Source organism: Neofelis nebulosa, chromosome 7 (assembly GCF_028018385.1).
Source record: "Neofelis nebulosa isolate mNeoNeb1 chromosome 7, mNeoNeb1.pri, whole genome shotgun sequence".
NCBI classification, from domain to species: Eukaryota; Metazoa; Chordata; class Mammalia; order Carnivora; family Felidae; genus Neofelis; species Neofelis nebulosa.
The window spans coordinates 65,392,079-65,411,001 of NC_080788.1; the positions used below are offsets into that span (position 1 = coordinate 65,392,079).

At 41.5% G+C, this 18,923-nt stretch overlaps 1 protein-coding gene across 2 annotated transcripts in view; it reads right to left on the bottom strand.

Moving 5' to 3' along the window:
- Positions 1-6,055, bottom strand: part of SPRED1 (sprouty related EVH1 domain containing 1) — a 137,182-nt gene extending 131,127 nt beyond the window's left edge. For both annotated transcript variants that reach the window (XM_058738247.1, XM_058738246.1), the window contains exon 1: positions 5,937-6,055. In XM_058738247.1, the coding sequence (XP_058594230.1) occupies positions 5,937-5,968 (32 nt within the window). In that variant the 5' untranslated portion in view covers positions 5,969-6,055. The remainder of the gene's footprint in view (positions 1-5,936) is intronic.
- Positions 6,056-18,923: the final 12,868 nt, after the last annotated feature.

The window sequence follows — 18,923 nt, forward strand, 5'->3', positions numbered from 1 at the left end:
AAATAGAACTACCCTACAAAGGGACACATGCACCCCATGTTTATAGCAGCACCATTGATAGCCAAAGTATGGAAAGGATGGAAAGAGCCCAAACGTCCATCAATGGATGAATGGGTAAAGCAAATGTGGTATATATACACAATGGAGTATTACTCGGCAATCAAAAAGAATGAAATCTTGCCATTTGCAACTACGTGGATGTAACTGGAAGGTATTATGCTAAGTGAAATTAGTCAGAGAAAAGCAAAAATCATATGACTTCACTCATATGAGGACTTTAAGAGACAAAACAGATGAACATAAGAGTAGAGAAACAAAAATAATATAAAAACAGGGAGGGGGACAAAACAAAAGAGACTCATAAAAATATAGAGAATAAACTGAGGGTTGCTGGAGGGGTTGTGGGAGGGGGGATGGGCTAAATGGGTAAGGGGCATTAAGGAATCTACTCCTGAAATCATTGCTTCATATATACTAACTAATTTGGATGTAAATTTTAAAAAATAAAAAATAAAGTTAAATTATAAAAAAAAAAAAAGAGGTCATACTAGAGGAGGCTCCTAATCCAATGACTGATGTCACATGGCCACGTGAAGACACACAGGGAGAACATCATGTGATGATGAAGGCAGAAAATGGAATTAGGCAGTTTCAAGCCAAGAAATGCCAAAGATTGCCATCAGCCACCAGAGGCCAGGAAGAGACAAGGAAGGATTCCCCTAATGGCTTACTAGGAGCATGGCCCTGCCATTCCTGGACTTTCTTTCAACCTCCAGAATTGAGACAATAAATTTCTGTTGTTTTAAGCCATCCAGTATTGTGGTGCTTTGTTAATATTAGGGCAGCCCTAGGAAACTAACCCCTGTCACAAGTACCTCTGATGCTGCTATGGTTTGTTGGAATTTCCTTCAATTATAAATGTAAGCAAGGTTCAATTAGAGATTAGTAAAAAACACTCTCAATTCTAAGAACCCTATGTCTAAGCAATTTAACACCTCAGTCTAAGACCCAATGCTAACGAACTGTTTTAACAAAAATAATGAACAATGCTTAAACAAAAATACATCACTAGATCTTTTTCATTTCAAACCATTCTGAGTGCCACAAAAACATCTCAGGGATTTGTAATGACTTTGGCTCTGGACTCTAAGATGCAGCTATGACACAAAACTTTTCATAAATAGTGAATTAAATCTAACTGTTAAAGAATGAAAAAAATCATTACCTGCATTAACTTCTTAAACTAATGAAGTTGTAAAATTATCCCTTAGTCTTAGGTTAATATGATTAGTATGAAAAACCTAATGAAAAGACTTACTTTTGACACTTTTTAGCCAGTAAGTAAAGCATGAGAGCTAGTCTCTTCTTAGGACATTCCTTTTAGAACTATTCAAATTTGTGTTTAAGCCCAATAGCCTTTTGCTCACTTATTCATCCAGAGGCCATATTTCTTTAAAAGAAAAAGAAAAGCAGTACAAAGTTCTCACATCTATGAGGTGTATATATATTATCAAAAACAAATGGCTATTAAACCCAAAATAATAAAGTCTTAACAGATTATCAAGGTACCAAGTCTTTTCAAATTTTGTATCTTGGTTCTTCAAAATTCATACTCTTACTTCAGCTTCCTACCAGATTTCTACTGGAAGTCTTTTATTTGCTTAAACATGTCAAAAACAATATAATAAAATTAATCAATTAACCAATGCACATGTTACAAGTAGTCTGGCGACTTGTAATGTGCCTATCACTGTATTACTTTACAGTAATTTAGTACAGGAAGGGCTTATAATGATGCTTAGTTCAAGCTGCTCAAATGAAACAAGCAAACAGAAGCCCACAAAGGCTGTACTTGTCCAGAATCACAGAATAATTAGTGACAATGACAAAAAGGCATCTCCCAATTCCAAGTCCAATGCTCTTTACATTAAACCATACTGCATGAAAGTTGGTAAGAGGTAAATTATCTGCAAAAACCTTCTATATGATGACTTTATTCTATTTGTTTAAAGTTTATTTATCTATTTTTTTTTGAAAAAGAGAGAGAGATAGAGAGAGGAAGTTGTGAGGGAGGGGCAGAGAGAGATAGAGAATCCCAAGCAGGCTCCACAGTATCAGCACAGAGTCCAGGGGCAGTTGATCTCACCAACCATGACATTATGACAAGAGTTGGACACTCAGTTGGACACTAACTGAGCCACCCAGGCGCCCCTAATTCTATGTGTAATATGGTATTTAAAAACAGTCTGGTTGCCCAAAACAACCTAACTAGTTTTTTGGGTATTTTTAATCAATTTTATTTTACCACCCAGCACTTTAAAAATAGGAACAAGATCTCATTTCCACCTTCAAAATTGGCAAAAATTTTTTCAAAAAGAACTGGACAGACATTTCAAGACATAAGCACTCTCATATACTAAGTTTTTCTTTTCTAGAGGGCAATTTACCAGAGAAAACTTAAAATTTTCATCTCCTTTAAGTCCACTCCTAGACTATCTCAAGGAAAGAGTAAAAGATTTAAATGAAGACAGAACTCAGGATCAAATGCAGCACTGTTCAGGAATACAATAGTTAACTGGTTCAAACTAACGTATATTATATACTGCACATAATACAGCCATCAAAAACTGTTCTACGAAATATTTAATGATACAGAAAAATCACAACATAATAGGGTAGGATAGTTTCTACTACGCAACTCCACTCTACAGAGGATACGGATATATCCATAAAATCATAAAGAAGGAATTCATTACAGTGCATGGAACATAGTAAAAATACAATGAATGAATAGGATTCATCATCAACATCATAGGAAAGGTTTAATTATAGTATATCAAATGTTTAGACTTGTTATCTGAATAATAAATACACAAATTATTACCTACTCCCTTTAAAGACTATTTTGTACATTATCTGAAATTACTACTCTTGCAAGGAGGAAATTATTTTTTAAATAACACTTTTAATGCAGTTCCAGTTATTACTGAAGTTTGGAAAAGAAAAGCAGACTTTTACCAATCGTTCCCTAAATTTGACATCGCGTAAGATCAAGTCTTACATATAACAAATCCTTCATTAGTTACTGATTACATACATATACACAATCAACTTTTGAGAGCTATCTGTCTTTCTACACAGAACTTTAATTTCAAATAACAGAGCATGTACTAGAGGATTTCAAAATGAGGCCTCTAAAGGCCTTACTGGATTTTACCACAATATTTGTCTAGAAAAAGTTAAGTTTCCCAAGATATTGGTGATTTTCACTTTTTTTAAAGGCCGAAATCAGGTGGAAAAAACATTTAAGTGTTAAGAACAGTCTCTAATGTAATTAAATTCCTATTGATTATGGCTTTTAAAAAAGGAGAAAAGTGGGGAAAAAAATATATGTAAGGCCCAAATAAAATCTGTATTACAGGGCAGTTTTACTATGCTGAGGCTTTAAGGGCGTCTACAATAACATACATATTTTTTGTTTCTTCAAACTATATATGATTATAAACAATAAATTGGCCACTTCAAAACATTACTGTATATATTAAAAATAAGATAAATTGTTGGAATAAAAGCTACATTCCAAAGAAGTTCACACTTTGTGATTTGGCTAATGTACAATGTTGGCTCTAATAAAACTGATTACCAGATGAACACATCACTTCCTAAAATAAAAAAAAAATTTTAAATAAAACCCCCAAGAGTTTGTCCCCAGGGAGAATTAACGTCTCCTAGAGAAATAATATATACACTAAAGCATATTTTTCTGTTCTATCAAAACTAACATAACAAAGCCCCTAGGAAATAACATATTAATAAAGCAGGAGAAATTCATGAAAGCAGAAATCCAAGTCTGAGTGAGTGAGCCAACTGCCAAGTTCTTATATTAATTAAATTTAAAATTTTTTAAAAAAGCAATCCTCTCAGTAAAACTTGTCATTTGGTGTTTCAAATATCAACATATTTAGGATTAAACTACTGGGAACTTTTACTCATTTCAGTGTTAACAGCAGTATCATCCACCTGATTTCGCTACCTTTTTGAAAAACTTGGATTCTTAATATGTCCATGGCCAAGTATTCTAGAAAGAGCCCATTTAGAAACAATTTATTTTACACGTGTCAATTCACATTCCCTCATTTGTTTTTCTAATAGATGCATCCAAAAAGGAAATATTAGTATTTTAGTTTAAATATGGTAATTCGCCTTTTTCCATCTCTCAAATAGAACTTGACATTTTGATCCAGGCTACTTTCTTAAAAGATAACAGTAAAAATGATCGTCATTCCGTTCAGGATTTTTAGCAGTTTTTCCCCTAACTAAGCGTTATCTGAGATACTTCTTGATCTCTCTCAAAGTAGGTCTAATCTGCGGAAGGCAATGAGACAGTGTACTGCACTGTGAATGGACAGCCAGGTATTTTATGAATGGAGGCGATCACGTGATCCCAGCACCTCCCCGAACTGATATTTCCCACATAACTGTGTCAACATTCTGAGAACAGGGGTAGTTGTTTGTGTGTGCGTATGTTTTTGAATTTAACCTGTAACTTCGAATTCTCCTTACTCCCTGAACTCAAAAACCTACACGAAGACAGACCATCAAGCTTGGAATTTTTATCTTGGGAAATCCTTTCAAGATGTCCAAGGTGATGGATGTTTAATTATTTTTTTATGAATGAAGAGTGTGCTATGCAAATGAGGGCGATTCACAAAAAGAGAGAGAACATGGCGGCCACTTCTGCTTCTAGACTGCACTGACACTGCAGCAATCTACCTTCTCCCACACCCGCTCATCATAAGAGTGTGTTGGAGGTGGGGGGGTTGAGAAGAAACGCCGCTTGGCATTTCTCAAGCTATTTTACGTTAAACAGGCCTAGGCTTTCGGATTTAAAAGTCCACTCAAAAAGGTCTGACTCGAGGAATGCACTTTATTTAAAGGAATGCATCCTAGGACTAGTCCTCTCTTAACTCTTTCCAATCCTCCAGAGATAAACAAAACTTGAACTTAATTACAAGGAAACGATGCAAACATTCTGCATGAATATTAAATCCGGTCTCAATAAAAACTGTTCCCGCAACCATTATTCCTTCCGGCAGCCGTTACTTTAAAGCAAAAAATATTTAAAAGGCAACGTATTACGTTTGGAAAACAAACAGTCCAAATAAAAACTTAAAACCATGACAGTCCAGAAGTTAATGAAGTAATCAACATATTCAGCAATGTAAATACTGTTAAACCAACGTAAATGGTGTTTCTCAACACAGCTGAAGGATAAAAATTAACATTCAATATTCTTCTATGCTCCTGGTAAAGACATGTCCAGCATTCGCAAAGGTAAAATATAACAGTTCAACATCTCCTACACTCCAGGTGTCCTTAATATCATTAAATTCTAAAAATGTTTCCCTAGTTCCATTTTTTTACATGAAGCTTACAGGTCATAAGTTTAAGGGGGGGGGGGGGGGGAGGCTTAATCGGTATTTAAGAGTCACTGACTCATCGAATTAAGATTCAAGAGCAGTTTGCTGCAGGAGGTGCTCCCACACACTAGTTTCCAAGTGAAATAGCTATAAAGGAAACAGGATGGATATTCAGGTTATGTTGATAGGTATGTTAAGTGAAAAAGGACAAGCCAGGGGCCTCCAGGCAAAGAGGTAATTTCTACCCCGCCACCATCCATCCACATTACTCCATCTCATGGACGTACAACTGCCATCCCACCCCAACATTCAATACCCTCCCCAAAAGTGAGCAACTAAATGCATGGGGGGTGGGGGGTGCTGCCATTAAATAAAATGGCTAAAAAATCAAACGTTATCTCCAGAATAAGATGCACCGAACTCTCCAGGTTTGCAAGCTTTCCGGCACCCAAGTCTCGGAGGGGTCGTCGAAAGGAAGGGGTGGGGGGTACTAATCAAGATCAATGAGGCGCTTACTCGTTGTCAGAAGTCGCCGTCTCCTCGCTCATCTTTCCCTCACCGCGATCCGATCTGGAGATGGAGGAGCAAGAGCAGGCGGAGGAGCAGCAGCAGCAGCAGCACCGAGGGGCAGGAGGCAGCGGCGGCCGGGGGGGCGCGGGGGCAGCGGCTCAGGGGCCTCACCATGGTGGACGCCTCACCCGGAACGGTGCCCCCCCAGCCGGGAACCCCGGCCACCCCCGCAGGGGGGTGGCGGCAACAACCTCCGCCGTGGCGACCCCAGCCTCTTCCTCCGCCTCAGCGCCCAGCCAAGGGATCCGAGGAGGCCAGGGAGGGTGGGTGGAAAGGAAAAAGAGAAGAGGGGCTGCGAAGGCTGACTGGAGAGCTGCTCCTCCCGCCACCAGGGTGGAGCGCGGCGGGGTCCGGCCAGGAAGGAGCGGGCGGGCGGAGAACCCGGGAGCAGAGGCGGCGCTTCCCTCAGGGATGCGGCGAGGAGGAAGCTGAGCTCCGTTCGGTGGGGGCCGGCGGGAGGGTGCCGAGCCCAGGCTCCGGGCGGCGGCGGCGCGGTCCTGCCGGAGCCCACCCCACCATCTCCCACCTCGCCGCCGGCTGCCCGCTCAGCGCCCGGCGGCGATCGGGGCGGTCCTCAGGGACGAGCAGGACCGAGCGAGGGGCCTCGCGGCGGCAGATTCCTCCAGACACGCTCCAGCCGGGACAACTCCAGCAGGGGGAGGAGGGGGCGGCGGGGAGCGTGTGAGGCCAGGACAGGCGAGCCGATCGCCCCCACCCGGGCCGGAGTAGAGCGGGCGCGCCCAGGAGACAGGGTGCCGGGAAACAGCGGGAGAGCGAGGAGGACGGCCGCAGGTCCCCCCACCAGCCGGTGCCCACCAGCAGCTCGGCGGGCCAGCTCCTCACACCCGCCAGAGGGGAGCCGTGAGGGGGGCGGCGGAAGCGCTCACGCCGCCCGCTCCTTCCGCCGCCGCCGCCGCTGCCCGAACCGGGGGCGCCCACGGGAGAAGGAGGCGAAGTAGTCCCTGGCGACTTCTCCCGGCCGCCTGCCTCCCCCGGGGGCCAGAGCGGGCACGGGGTGGGGTTGCCGAGCGCAGTACCCGGGCTGTGAGGGCGTGTGGGTAGGGCTAAAAGCTGCGGCCTCCGGGCGAATCACTGCAAGTCGAAGTCGTGTGCAGCATAGCAAGTTTCAGGAAAGTAGTTCCCTCCTCCCTTCATTTCCCAAATCGTTGTCGAGCCACAGAGCGGGGAAAGGAGGAGGGAGGCGGAGGGATACTTCAGGCACCGCGCTCGGTGTGCGTGCGCGCGCTCCAAACTCTTGGCACGCTGCGAAAGGGGGCGGGGGTGTGAGCTGCACGGGGAGCAGCTTCGGAGGTTGCATTGTTGCGCCGCGTTACTCCCCGTTACTCCCCGTTACTCGCTTTGGAATATCCGGGTTGTTAGAACGGGAAGGCTAGAATGACAGTGTGCTCAAGGAGGAAATTAGCGGCTGCTCTGTTTTGCCCCGCGCACGCGGGCGCGCGCGCGCGTGTGTGTGTGTGCGTGTGTGTGTGTTCCTTGCAGAGCAAAGAATGGAACTGGCATGAGTTCATTTTTAGTTGGTGGGGGTTAGGGGGAGGGACCGTACAAAGAGAGCTCCGCCTGCTGTCCCTCTGGTTGCATTGCTGCAATCCCCTAGCTGCATGCACAGCGGGAGTGTGTGTGTGTGTGTGTGTGTGTGTGTGTGTGTGTTAGAGAGAGAGTTAGTTTTAATACCTTGGATTCTTACTGCGCAAGGGGTATGCTGTGCAGGGCATTCATCTCCGAAAGCTAGAGTGGTTGTTAATGGAGAACGACTTCCATTGAAGCCCAGAGTAGGCGTGTTACATGAATCTGGCGCAGCCAGAAGCACAGGAAATAACTCCCGCTGCGAGTGAGGTTGCATAACTATAGCGCAGAAGATGCCTCTGTGGCACGAACTGCTCTAAACGGAGGCGGAACGATTATTGAATAGGCAGCTGTCACTTTTGCATTGTTAGAGGACAATGTATGCATTCATCTCAAAAGGTTTTTGCACAGAACCTGCTGGGGTTTCAGCCGGGAGTCTAGGGTCTGTGGGACTAGAGGACTCACACACAGCTCCTGGCTCTGCAAATTCTATTATCCCTTTTCCACCTAGAAAGCCAGCCTATACACGATCCAGCCTGGGGACTGAATCCTAAGTTTCTGACGCATCTCCCGAGCTTTCAGTCTAGCTTTGGGTGCAATGCTTTTCTCTTCATTCTCAGGTTTGTGCGACCTGAGAGTAAAAAGATTGTTGCTCCTTCCACCTTGAGGGGTAGAACGATTCCTGATGAGGAGTAAAGTGGGAAAACCTCCCAAACAAGCCAGCATTCCTCATCAGTCCTCTGTCTCCAGGAGGTTTCAGGATTGTTGCTCTCTAAAGTACGGTACACTAGCCTGTTACGAGTATTTTGCACATAGTAGGTGCTTAATAAATGTGGAATAAAGGGGCCAACTCACTCAGGCGGCCCAAAACACCAGCTTGTTGATTTCTGAGGTTTCGCTATGGAACTCTTGCTTCTTGCCTGGGCAGCAACATTGTCCTTACTCAGAGGGAGGAAGGGACAATGTTGGTGACTGGAAGAGGTGAGAGGCTCTGTGAGAGAAGTTACCTCTCTTACCCCTGAACATGTGTTTTTTATCTTGTTCCTGGGAAGACCCTGTTACCGGAAGTATTGATAACTCCCTACTACCACTACCCACCTTGGCTTCTCAGATTTGAATCAAGTTCCATCAGTTAGAATTTGTTCCAGACAAGTTACCTAAACTCTGTGCCTGGGTAAAATGTGGATAAGAGTACCTAATTCATAGAGCTGCTGTACTGATTAATGAGGTAATAATATACAAAGCACTTAGCACAGATTAAGAGCTCAATAAGCCCTAGCTCTTACTCTGATTTTGTAAAATGGAGATTATAATAAACTATGACAAGGTGGTGGCAGCAATGGCTTTGAAGGTTAAATGTAGCCTTGTTTGTTCACTCAACAAACAACTATTGCTTTTCTTCTGTGTACCACTCTTGCTAGACACATGGCTTGGCCTTTTGCAAGCCATCAATAAATGATTGCTCTGAGAGTCATTGTGATTAAGTAAGTACAAGGAATGTTGGGTCACTTGCAAAGGCCTCCTTTTCTTTTGAGGAAATTTGCATCTTTTGAGGTTCAACTGCATCAGGGAAAACATGAAAGGCTTTGGGGAGAAGACATGAAAAGCATCTTGGCTTTTGCATGTGCAGGGAACTGTGCCGGCCACTATCACACACATTACTTACCTAGAGGAGCAAGATATGATCAACAGCCCAAATTAATGCTTTTTATATGGTTCCCAATCCTATGACCACGACAGTCACCAGACTGTTCCTTGCCTTTGATGTTCACCATGCCACTCTCAGGACACTTTTGTGCCCTTGTTTTTGAGGGTGCATTTCTAGCCCTCTCCTCTCACCCAGTTGTTGAAGATCTTACCACCTTATTAGACAATTGTCTTGAGCTGCAGAGCTCTGAGAATTCTACCCTGAAACAATCAGCAATGGTCCTATGTTGAAGTTCAGGGGTCTTCCCAGTCTGATTTTCTGTCACAGCTACCCTAAAGTCAAAAGGCCTCACTGGTCTATCCCCATGTCTGTACCTTACCTGGTGCAAGAGACATAACAACCAAATGAAATGTTTAAGACCTTGAGTCCTGGTTTATAAATAAACAAATATTTTTAAATTTGAGATAATTGGGGAAACAAACACTAACTGGAGATTGATGATATTAAGGGATTTTTAAAAAGTATTAGTGTTGTGGGGTTTTTTAAAGTCTTCATCTTTTGGAAATACATATTGAACTATCTATGGATGAAATGATATTCTGAGATTTGCTTCAAAATAATTCAGTGGGGTGAGGAGTGGGAAGAAGTAAGGGGATAGAGATGAAACAAGATTGGTTATGGGATGATGATGAGCACATTCTCTTTATTATTTCACACATTTGAAATTTTCTATAATAAAACCTTTTTTCTTTTTTAGTACACTGCAAGAACTGCTTTAATGCAGATTCCTTGGCCCCATTCCCAAGATTGTGATCAGCAGATCTGTAATGGGACCGACAAATGTGCTTTTTCAGAAGTATGCCAGCTACTTGGTTTTTCTTAGCCCTTCACAGTCTTCTCTCTCTCTCATCTACTTGTGTCCTCCCATCTCTGAACACATTCATTACCTAAGAACCTCTATTCCAGTAGCACACAGAAAAGGGTGGCCCAACGTATTTCATAGGCTAAGGCAGATACTGGTCAAGGCCAAACAGCTGTTTCAGCTGGGGAAGGTGGATCCAATGAGATTCAAAACGCTGTGGGAGAAGGTAAATATAGATCACAGTGTTACCTTGAATTCCTAGTCCATTCATTTGGTATAGCTACCAATGAGCGCTGGGCAAAGATTCCATAGCCATGTCAGGGGTTAACAGGGCAAGGGAGCTTGTATTTACTTGGTTGTGTTTTCTCAGGTGGGTCTGTAGGAAAGAGGCTGGTCGCAATCGCTGCTGATCACAGGTGGCTCTCATTACTATTGTCCTCAGTTTTAGAGAATTAGCCACAACCACTTAAAAACTTGTTATACATGATTAATTATTAAAAGCATGTATGTGCCAACAGCACAAGTGCCAAGTAACTGCCAGTAAAGGACGTCATCACACTTAAGAAGATACAAATGGATTCTGGGTTCTAAGTAGGTATCAGAGCAAGGTTCACAAGGTCAACAAAAGTGGCCTGTCCTCATGGAGGCCCTGGCAGATGGCATGTTGTACTCTAGTTCAAGGCATTCTCCCTCATTCCAGACCACTCAGTCCACAGTGATCATCTTAAAAACTCAGTATTTGTCTTCTCAAATTCTTTTATTTTTGCCTTTACTGTTTTACACTTGTATTGATAATTCTCTCCTCTCTAACCAACTTTTTATGAGTTTATGTTTGTTTTCCCTGTTAAATATTAAGTAGCTTGAAGGCAGTGACTTCAGCTCAGGTCATGATCTCATGATTGCATGATCTCATGCAATCAAGCCCTCCATCGGGCTCCACACTGAGTATGGAGCCTGCTTGGAGGTCTCTCTCCCTCTTTCTGCAGCGCTCTTTCTCTCTCTCTCTCTCAAAATAAATAAATAAACATGTTTAAACATTTTTAAATTGAGGCTGTATTGACTGGCACAGTGATGGAAATTCAGAGTCCCCTTGGCTTCTTATTGCCACTATAACACTATAGCAGTTCAGCATTTCATACATGCTGTCCCTTGCACTAATAAGCTTTCAGCAGATATTTGTGTACTTGAAAAGCCAAAAGAGAAAATAATCATGCAACATTGGAGGTTCTAACAGTGCATAAAGTACATATTCATATTTCCATTTCTAAACATTACCCCTTAGCAGATGTATTTTAAATTTTGTATTTTAGGGGCACTTGGGTGGCTCATTTGGTTCAGCATATGACTTTGGCTCAGGTCACGATCTCACGTTTTGTGGGTTCAAGCCCCACGTCGGGGTCTGTGCTGACAGCTCAGAGCCTGAAGCTTGCTTCAGATTCTATGTCTCCTCTCTCTGCCCCATTCCCAACTCCCTCCCTCTCTCTCTCTCTCTCTCAAAAATAAATAAACAGTAAAAAAATTTTTTTTAATTCTGTATTTTAAAACTGTAGTTAGAATATACCTAGAGCAAAAAAAAAAAAAAAGAATATACCTAGGGCAAAGGGGACTGATTCTGTTTTCATGCTGTACTTTAATGAATAATCTCTTATTTTCTTTTTCTTCTTTTCCTTTTCTTTCTTTCTTTCTGTCTTTCTTTCTTTCTTTCTTTCTTTCTTTCCTTCTTTTTCTTTTTTAGTGTAACCAGTCTCTTGGCTAATGAGCTCTGCCTCTCAGTGGAATTACTAAATGGTAACCATGTTTCTAAATAGTTTCCTTGCCTCTGGCATGAGTCTGTTTCTCCATCACTAGGGTTTCCATGTTCTTCCAAACTAATACAAAGTATAAAGGATAAGTATGCTATTTTATTTTTCTCCCAAAGGACTGCAATTGTTGGTCTGGTAGTATCCGGTGAGTGTGAAATCAGTTTACTTTTAATGCTATAACTGCCTTTTACAGGAAGTTTCCACAAGATTACAACCAGTACAAGGGAAATGAGCAGTCTGTGATTTCCTTTATTTTCAGCATAATCTTAGCAGGGAGGATGCTTACCAGGCCCCACACTACTAAATAAAGCACTTCTCCCTTATCATCATTCTCCCAAATGTACTTGGCATGCTTGTTCCTTGAAGGTTATATCCCATTACAATAAGTATGAAGGATTGAAATATCTGTTACATAAAATTTCCAAGGCTATGTGCATGCAACAAATTCAATACCACAAAAGAGTCTAAATGATTCCTTGGATTTTGTTTTAAATATGTCACTTGACTTCCCTTTTAGTGAATAATACTTAGCCATTGTATAGGACTGTAAAACTTGGAATGCCCTTGAGGAACTTACCTTCCTAGCACCCTTGCCCACTAGGTATTCTCATCAATTCCAATTTATAGAAAGTATTAGGAACTGAAGATCACAGAGGTTAGGTGACCTCTAGCCAGAGGTCACACATTGGTAAGAGTGTGGCTAGAGTTCCTTTAAAAACGCACGTGAGCCTGTGTGTGTGTGTGTGTGTGCGTGTGCGCGTGCGTGTGTGTTTGTGTGTGTGTGTGTGTGTTGTGATATTATATCTAACTTCCCAGAAAGGAGATCCTTGGTGGGATATTCTATTTCATTCAAGTCATTACTGTGGATGATGACTTGGCTGGAGAATTGTCCTTTAGAACAAGGGAAGATTAAATCTCTTGGCTGTTATCAGCTGTCTGTGTGGGCCTCAGGTACGTAAATTCTCTTGTATCACCAGTTCCAGAGGCAAAAACATCTGATTGTCTTTTGGTAATGCTAGCAGATCTTGATGATCCTGGTAGCCACTAGCCATGTGTGGCTGTTTAAATTTAAGTTAATTAAACTCAGTAAGATTACAAACTTAGTCCTACCAGCTCCATTTCAAGTGCTCAACTGCCATGGACAGTTAGTGGCTACCATACTGGACTGTTCAGATGTAGAACACTTCCACCATCACAGAAGTGTCTTGTGGGTACATTCATGTGCAGGTGCGTTGCTGTAAACAACACAGGGAGTATCTTGTTGTTAATATGGACACCTAACAATCATTATGCTTTCAAATATGTTGTGACTGGTTTGAACTGAACATTGCATTCCCTCTTTTAATCTTAGCTATGTCTCCGTTGCCATTAACTAAGGGTAAAAAAAGAGATAATTTCATCATTAGAGCCTTTGATAAACCGACAGAAGACATCTACATTGAGAAGCATTAATGGATGAATGAATGAATTTATTTAATAAAAATGCTTTGAATGCTCATGTTTAATACTGTAAATCCTTGCTACTCAAAGCAACAGAGTTTTCCTAGGAAGTTGCTAGAAATGCAAACTCTTGGGCTCCACCCTAGTCCTACTGAATTATAACCTGCATTTTAACAAGATCCCTAGGTGATTCATCTGCACATTAAAGTTTAAGAAGCCCTGCTGTAAATAATCTCTTTGTGTCTAGTAGTGGCCTTTCCTAACCTTGAGTAGGTGTATCTCTCCAGGCTTGCCTAGCCTCCAAGTATACAAAAGTAAGATATTCCCACCATCCTTTCCTGCCCCTACAAAAGAGGATTTTTATTCCTATTTATTTTAGCCTCATCTTTCTGGTCTAGGATGTAGACCACTCAGCACCTGGCCTCTGCTCCTCCCTAGATCAAGTCTACTACACTCCTCTCCATGGCGTCCCAGACTCTCCGCCACGGAACCATGCCAGTGAGAGCTGCCCCTTTCCTCCCACCTCCCCATTTCCCTCTTTTCTCTCAATTCTCCCTAGTTTCCTAAGACACATTCCTTCTTTTTTCCCCCACTCTCTTTTTCTGACTTTTCTGAAAGTCTCCTCCTGTTTCTACTCTGCAATATCACACTTCCATTTGGACTTCATCGCAGTTTATTAGGCATGTGTAAAGCCTGGTAGTTCTTTCTACACAGCCACTCAAGGAGTCTTACAACACTACGTTTTTGCTATAACTTCTATTTGCTATACTCTAAAAACAAACAGCATTGGCTCTTCCAGCCCTCTACCTGTGTTGTTACAACTATGAATAAATATAATTTAGCAGTTATAATTCCAAGAATATAGAAGTTTAGGTGATGAGGTAGGAGGGCTATAAAGGAAATATCAGTATTAGAGGGAAAAGATAGCAGTTATTTTTACTATCTGTTTTGTATACCTTTGTATACCATCTTGTGTTATCTAAATGTTTCCTTTTGGCTTTCCATGTCTCCTAGATATATTGTAAAATTTCAGAGACCAGTAAAAAGATTGTTGCAATGGTCTACATTAGAGAAAATTAGAACACTGGTCAGGGGCTAGAGAGAGGAGGATGGATAAAATACATGTAGGTAAGAAATATTCAGGACTACGTTAGGTGCTGGGAGGAAGCCTGCTTTTTCAGAAATGTGCAGTCTAGCTAGGGAGACATGGAAAACCAAAAGGAAACATTTGGAAAATACAAGATGTTAAATGAATAAATGCCATGACAAGTAATAAAAATAACTGCTGTTGTTTTCCTCTAATCACACTAATCTTCTTAGCATCCCCAAATATGTCCATTTTGGAATTCTATGATAGTATCTTTAATAGGTTTGCATAATAAAATCTAAATATACACCAAATTGAACAATTCTGTGTTTAAAAATGATTAGATGCTGAAAACTTCAATTCCACTGACATCTGGACAGTCCTTACCCTACCAGACAGATGTGTTTTCTTTCTCAGAAGATTTTAAATCCTAAGGAGACACTGATTGTCCTTCATACTAGAGAATGCCACCCCCAGCTCTAAAGCTCTTTATCAGGAAGCTAAAACACTTCACACCCTTATTGTCTTCTGGGTCTTAGCCAATCTTTGTTTATTTCAAGTTTCCTTCCTTTGTTGGATCATCCCCAGTCTTCCTTCTGGGTCCCCTGCCAAACGATGCCAAGGACTTAGAACAGTCTCTCTTTACCAGCCTTATTGTCCTTGCTTATTTTAAGTATGTCTCCTGATATTTCCATAGAGCTTTTTAAAATTGATTTGGGAAAATAAAATTGCTTTCTACACCCAACATTATTTGGTCTAGTCTACATCTTAGAAATGTGGTTATTCTTAAAACATCCATGACACTATTCATTCAAAAAAAAATTTTTTTTTTTTTTTTTAATTTTTTTTTTTTCAACATTTTTTAATTTTTTTATTTTTGGGACAGAGAGAGACAGAGCATGAACGGGGAGGGGCAGAGAGAGAGGGAGACACAGAATCGGAAACAGGCTCCAGGCTCCGAGCCATCAGCCCAGAGCCTGACGCGGGGCTCGAACTCACGGACCGCGAGATCGTGACCTGGCTGAAGTCGGACGCTTAACCGACTGCGCCACCCAGGCGCCCCAAAAAAAAAATTTTTTTATATATTTTTTTGAAGGAGAGACAGAGTGAGAGTGGGGGAGGGGCAGAGAGAGAGGGAAACACAGAAGCAGGCTCGAGTCTAAGCTGTCAGCACAGAGCCCAGACGCTGAGCTCAAACCCATGATCCGAGCTGTGAGATCATTACCTGAGCGGAAGTTGGATGCTGAACCAACTGAGCCACCCAGGCACCGCCCCCCCCACCCATGATACTATTCTTAACAATGTATTTGTTTATTCTCTATATTTAGTCTATATTGTTTCCAAGTTTTTATAAAACCCCAATATTCATATGTGTCAAGTTATTTTTGTATAATAACTTATAAAGTGAAATGTCTGGTAGGTGCTTTTTAAGTGTTATTTTATATGGTACTTGTAATTTATTACAACAAAAGGGCAACTTTTAATTTATATTTTGAACTTATATCTCTAAAACTCCTATTCATTCAAATATATAAGTGATGTTAGAGATTTGGCCAAATTTTCATTCAAATGCATAAATTCTATTTATGTATGATCCCAGTTTGGGTTTGTTTTTTTTTTTACTTTTCACATATCTACAATGTCAGATTTCCTTGGAAATCACTTGCACGTAACTCATTTAACTCTAACATGAATCATTTCTGATTGATATTGATCCTCTTTTACAAAACCAAAGGGACTTAGTAAAGGATAGAGAGAACTCTCAGAAAACTATCATTAGAATTTATTAGGGAGGGGTCCTTACGTGCACCTCTCAAGGGATTCATTTTTGATGAAATCGCAGAAGATAAGTCTACCAGAAGAATTCATTAACTAATTAGTTAATTCAGTATGCCAAGCTCAGTACTAGAAAGGACATGAAAGCCATACTTGACTTCAAGGAACTTACGTCTAGTGAAGGTGTAAAGAGGTAAGTCGCCGTTCCCATGGTAGGTGCCAGAAGTCTTAGAAATGAAGTGCTAAAGGAACAATTCATTTGCCTCACATAAAATGGAGGATTAAAATAGGAGCGCATTTAGGAAGAAACTCAGTTTTCCCCCTTTTGTGTGGGGAAAAACCCAGTTCTTTTCTACTGTGTTTCTCCCCTGTGTGTCTACTTTTACACAGCACACTCCACTTCTGGGTACCAAATGGGTGGAGGTTTTTCCCCGACGTCAAGTATTTCCCTGCAACACCAGCTAGCTGGGCATCCTGTAATTTAACTCACTTCCTAGACCATCTACCCGGAGATGGCATTAGATTCCACAAGTTAAAGCCTCAGTCCTATAAAACTGCCCCTCACCCCACCCTCATCTCTGCCCTCGCTTCAGCGCCAACTTCAGAAGCCAGTCACAAGCTCAGGGCTTCTAACCAACAGGCTATAGATCAGAGGTTCCCACAACCCTCTCCTCAGGTTTGATTAACTTGCTAGAGGGGCTCCCAGAACTCAGGGAAACCTTTACTTACATTGACCAATTTCTTTTTAAAAGGATATGATAAAGGGTACAGATGAACATCCAGATGGAAGAGATGAGTAGGGCAAGGTATGTGGGAATGGGTGTGGAGCTACCATGCCCTCCCCAGGCACACCGTTCTTCCAGCACCTACGTGTGTTCACCAACCTGGACGCTTTCTGAGCCCCCTAACATTGGGATTTTTATGGAGATTTCCTCACGTAGACATGATCAATTATTAACTTAGTTTCTAGCCTCTCTCCTCTCTGTGGAGAATAAGAGGTGGGGCTGAAAAATTCCAAGCTTCTAATAATAATGGTTCGGTCTCTCTGACGACCAGGTCCCTTCCAGGAGCCATCTAGGAACCCACCCTGAGTCACCTGATGAGAACAAAAGATGCTCCTCGTGCTCTTATCACTTAGGAATTTATAAGGGTGTTAGGAGGTCTGTGTCAGGGACAGGGTCAAAGACAAATATTAGAACAAGAGGCGCTCCTAGTATTGTTATCACTTAGGAAATTACAGGGGTATTAAAAGTCCTCTGCCCGGAACTGGGGGCAGAGACCAATATAAGTATTTTCTATTTTTTTTTACAGTGAGTTACCATAAAACATTATTGTGAAACATAAACAAGAACAATGGAATGAAAAACCATCCTTGAAAGTGGCTTCACCCATGTGTTCAAGGAGAGTGTGAATAGGAAAAACAAAATGCTGATGACTATTTGTATAACTTCAACCTCCAAAGAGACAATCGCAGCTAAGAGAGATTTGATCAATGTTTGGTTCTTTTTTGCACACTTGTATCTAACAACAAGGCCAGGACGCTGAAGATGAAGCCCCTTGAGGATGAAGTGATCACAGCTACACCCCAAGCCTCAGACTGTTTAAATCTGTTACACCTTTCACCAATACCTATCATCATTTGCCTGGGGAAAATGTCTGATACTACACAGTGATCTGATGGATGTTTCTGTGGCTGGCTTATTTATTTTCAATTATGTTTTCTGGAAGTTGTAAAATTTATTTTCTTTTTTTAAATTTGAGACAGAGAGTGCAAGTGGGGGAGAGGGGCAGAGAGAGAGAGAGAAGCTTTAGCAGGCTCCATGCTCAGCACGGAGCCTGACACAGGGCCCCATCCCACGACTCTGGGATCATGACCTGAGCCCAAATCAAAAGTCAGATGCTCAACCAACTGAGCCACCCAGGCGCCCCTGGCAGTTATTTATTGCACAGGCCCTGTTGGTTTATTTCAACCCTCTACTATTAGTACCTAAATGCTGTGAGGAAATAATCTTTTACATAATGCACTTTGTTTTGATTCCCAGCTCAAGAACTGTCTGTGGTTGCTTTTTGTATGCTAAATGCCCAGGGCCACCTGTCCTGATTCTTACCTCATCCTTCCCAATGTCATTCCCACTGGGCTTTCCATTTCTCTTGTCTCTTCTGAATGCATGTAAGAATTCTATACTTGGACATTTTTGGTGTGTTTCTTTTATTCCATGAGGATTTCTCAGGTTCCTAGTATATGTTCTGAATATCAAATTGAGAAAACAGGGGAGCTTTGCTAAGATTTCTTTTGTCTTCCCAAAAGGTCTAGTATTGTCCCCTCCACAATGTTGACAGATAGAAGTTGCCTGTTGCCTTCCAAAAATATGAAGGAAGCTCAGGTGAATCTGGGTCATCATATGCAATTAAAAACTGTAATTTTAAAAGGCACAAAATAATTAATATCAAGGTGAAGAAATCCCAAAACTTAACCAGTTGCCTCAAGCCAGATATATTGGAGTTGAAGTTTACCACAGTTAACTTTATGTATGTATATATCATCTCAGTAATTCCCAAGTGCAAAGGCAAAAATACCAAACTGCCTTTTTTGTTGATTTTTAAATTAAAACACGTTCTTCTTGTAAGAACCTAGAGCTCTATAGAAAAACTGTACAGAGTAAGAGAACTCCAATTTCACTTGTCTCAAAGGTGACTACTAGTAATAGTTTAGACAATATATTTAGATCATTTT